This window comes from Fusarium musae, chromosome 6, assembly GCF_019915245.1.
Source record: "Fusarium musae strain F31 chromosome 6, whole genome shotgun sequence".
NCBI lineage: Eukaryota > Fungi > Ascomycota > Sordariomycetes > Hypocreales > Nectriaceae > Fusarium > Fusarium musae.
Window position 1 is genome coordinate 1558214 of NC_058392.1, and position 2943 is coordinate 1561156.

Consider the following 2943-nt stretch of genomic DNA (forward strand, 5'->3'; position numbering starts at 1 on the left):
ATGTCTCACGAAGAAGATCTCATTGATTATTCCGATGAGGAGATCGGTGGTAACGAAACCACCGCCACCACCTCCAACGGCAAGAAGGGCGAGCTTGCTGCCGGCAACAATGTCGACAAGAAGGGCAGCTACGTCGGCATTCATTCCACCGGTTTCCGCGATTTCCTTTTGAAGGCTGAGTTAATTCGCGCCATCGGCGACTGCGGTTTCGAACATCCATCGGAGGGTCAGTCTTGATATTTTAATACCCTAAGTCATCATATCCCCTCCCTTCAAGCGTTCGTCCATCTCGCAAGCAAGAACAAATGGCCACTTTTTTTTCGCAATCGTCATTTTCGTCATCGTCGGCGCGGTCAAGGCTGGATCTGAGAGATGGTCCATATCCGGGCGGACAAAGACCACGGGTGAGAGACGTGGTTCTCCGCAAAACCACAACATTGTTGTCAGAATTATCATGCGTAAGCGGATAATATGTCAATCGTTGTCGCGAACGGATTCTTCTGGTATATACGAGGGCAAAACAAGGAAAACGCGAGGCACCAAGACACTTCTTGGTGCTCCTAGGCTATGGTTGCTTGTGCAACCAACCGGCCTGTGAGCCCTTACCTCACGTCGATATAAAACTCTTCCAAATCCATATCAATGGAAAATGCGAGAATACAATGGCTAAGCTGCGACGATGGACGGACACTTGAGATTATACCCGTCGTTCGTTGCTTCTTAGAAACCCACTCTAACATCGGTTCGATCGACAGTTCAACAAACCTGTATCCCCCAGGCACTGCTCGGTGGTGATATCATCTGCCAGGCCAAGTCTGGTCTAGGAAAGACAGCTGTCTTTGTTCTCGCTACCCTTCAGCAGGTCGAGCCTGTGAACGGAGAGGTCTCCGTCGTTGTTATGTGCCACACCCGAGAGCTGGCTTACCAGATCCGTGACGAGTACAACCGCTTCAGCAAGTACATGCCCGATATCAAGACCGGTGTGTTCTATGGTGGAACTCCCATCAAGACCGACATGGAGACACTCAAGAACAAGGACACTTGCCCTCACATCATCGTCGGTACTCCTGGACGTCTCAAGGCCCTCGTTCGTGACAAGGCCCTACGTCTGGGCAGCGTTCGCATCTTCGTGCTTGATGAGTGTGACAAGATGCTTGATCAGCCTGGTGAGTCTCGCTCATGCAACCAACTTTCAACGTACGCTAATGGCCTCAGATATGCGCACGGATGTGCAAGATGTTTTCCGCGCTACACCTCCTCAGAAGCAGGTTATGATGTTCTCGGCCACCTTGTCCGAGGAGGTGAAGCCTATTTGCCGGAAGTTCATGCAGAACCCCACCGAGCACTACGTTGATGAGGACACTAAGCTCACTCTTCACGGTCTTCAGCAGTTCTACATCAAGCTGGAAGAGAAGGAGAAAAATCGCAAGCTCAACGAGCTTCTGGATGAACTCCAGTTCAACCAGGTCATTATTTTCGTCCGTAGCACTGTTCGTGCCACTGAGCTTGACAAGCTCCTCAGGGAGTGTAACTTTCCTTCTATTGCCGTCCACTCTGGCGTTAGTCAGGAAGAACGGTGAGTTGCCATGCCGGGCCTTTAAATGTTGTGCTTGCTTCTAACATTATCCAGTATTCGTCGCTACAAGGAGTTCAAGGAGTTCAAGAAGAGAATTTGCGTTGCTACCGATGTCTTTGGACGAGGTATTGATATTGAGCGAATCAACCTCGCCATCAACTACGACTTATCCAACGATGCCAGCTCCTACCTGCACCGTGTCGGTCGTGCTGGGCGATTCGGTACCAAGGGATTGGCCATCTCATTCGTCAGCACCGACCAAGACCAAGAGGTGCTCAAGGAGATCGAGAAGCGATTCGAAGTCGCCCTTCCGTATGTTGCTTCCTTCCTCTTTTCTTCATTATCACAGCGACTAAAAGTATCCAGTGAATTCCCCAAGGAGGGTGTCGATGCCAGCACTTACATGGCCTCTTAAAGGGCTGGATGAGACGGTGGTTCACACTGCAACAAATGGTGAACGTCTTGCGCTGCTGTAGGCCGCTGGTGAGAAGCTAGGAAATTGACGCTGAAAGACTGAGACGGTGAAGGGCAAAAGTTGCAAACGATTTCATCTTGGTCAATTGTATTCGTTATTTTTTTTCAATGGAATCGTATTACGATGCTCATGTTTTATAAGCAGCCTAGGCTGTTCCCTTAGCCAAAGTGTGTTACTTGCGAACACCAACGAACGACCTGCAGATTTAGCTACACTGTAGGTCTCGCGTAACAATTATGCCTTGAAGTTGACTCGCTCGCTTTGACTTGTAGCTTCACAGCAGTGGTCAGGTGGTTCAACACATATTCGTAACTCGGCCACGTTTATGACTGAAATACGGGAACTGAGAAGCGATGCCTCCCGTCAGCGTAGGTGAGTCCAACCAGTAGATTATACAGGTAGGTTAGGTATCATTTCCAGTTTACCGCGCTGATACAAAGAATGAAGGGGGGGTGCAGCATGGTGCACAAAGCTGGCGTATATTGAGGGCTGCCTATAATAATTTCTTCACTACAATCAAAATCTTCGTGAGATGAATCACATTCCCATCGACTTTCAACCTTCCCGTGATATCTACAGTGGCAGTATACGAACCGCAAAGCCAATGGCCGTCCTGTTGGCACTTATTCCTCGACAGGTAAAACAGCAGAGACATGCCGTACTCACGACAGCTTGACTGGTTCGGCGACATGCCTAGCAGACAGCTTGTCCCCATCATACTTGAGATGGTTCATTCATCACGGCTTTTTCCGTGAATCTCCTGTTAAGATCAGCGGCTCAGCTTATCTTGTGGGGTACAGGTATAATCGCGATCCCCTCTTCCCCTGTATGCGTTCGGATGCATCATGTACCTCAGTTGTCCAGAGAACATTCGACAGGTTTCGATGAGACT

The 2943-nt window shown here is 49.4% G+C and overlaps 1 protein-coding gene across 1 annotated transcript; it reads left to right on the top strand.

Moving 5' to 3' along the window:
- SUB2 (Suppressor of the cold-sensitive snRNP biogenesis mutant brr1-1) lies at positions 1 to 1991 on the top strand (the record flags this gene model as incomplete). The annotated part of the gene is made up of 5 exons (XM_044825974.1): positions 1 to 226; positions 756 to 1166; positions 1216 to 1576; positions 1631 to 1888; positions 1943 to 1991. The coding sequence occupies 5 exons, from the start codon at positions 1 to 3 to the stop codon at positions 1989 to 1991; spliced, it is 1305 nt and encodes a 434-aa protein (XP_044678891.1).
- Between the last annotated feature and the right edge of the window lie 952 nt (positions 1992 to 2943).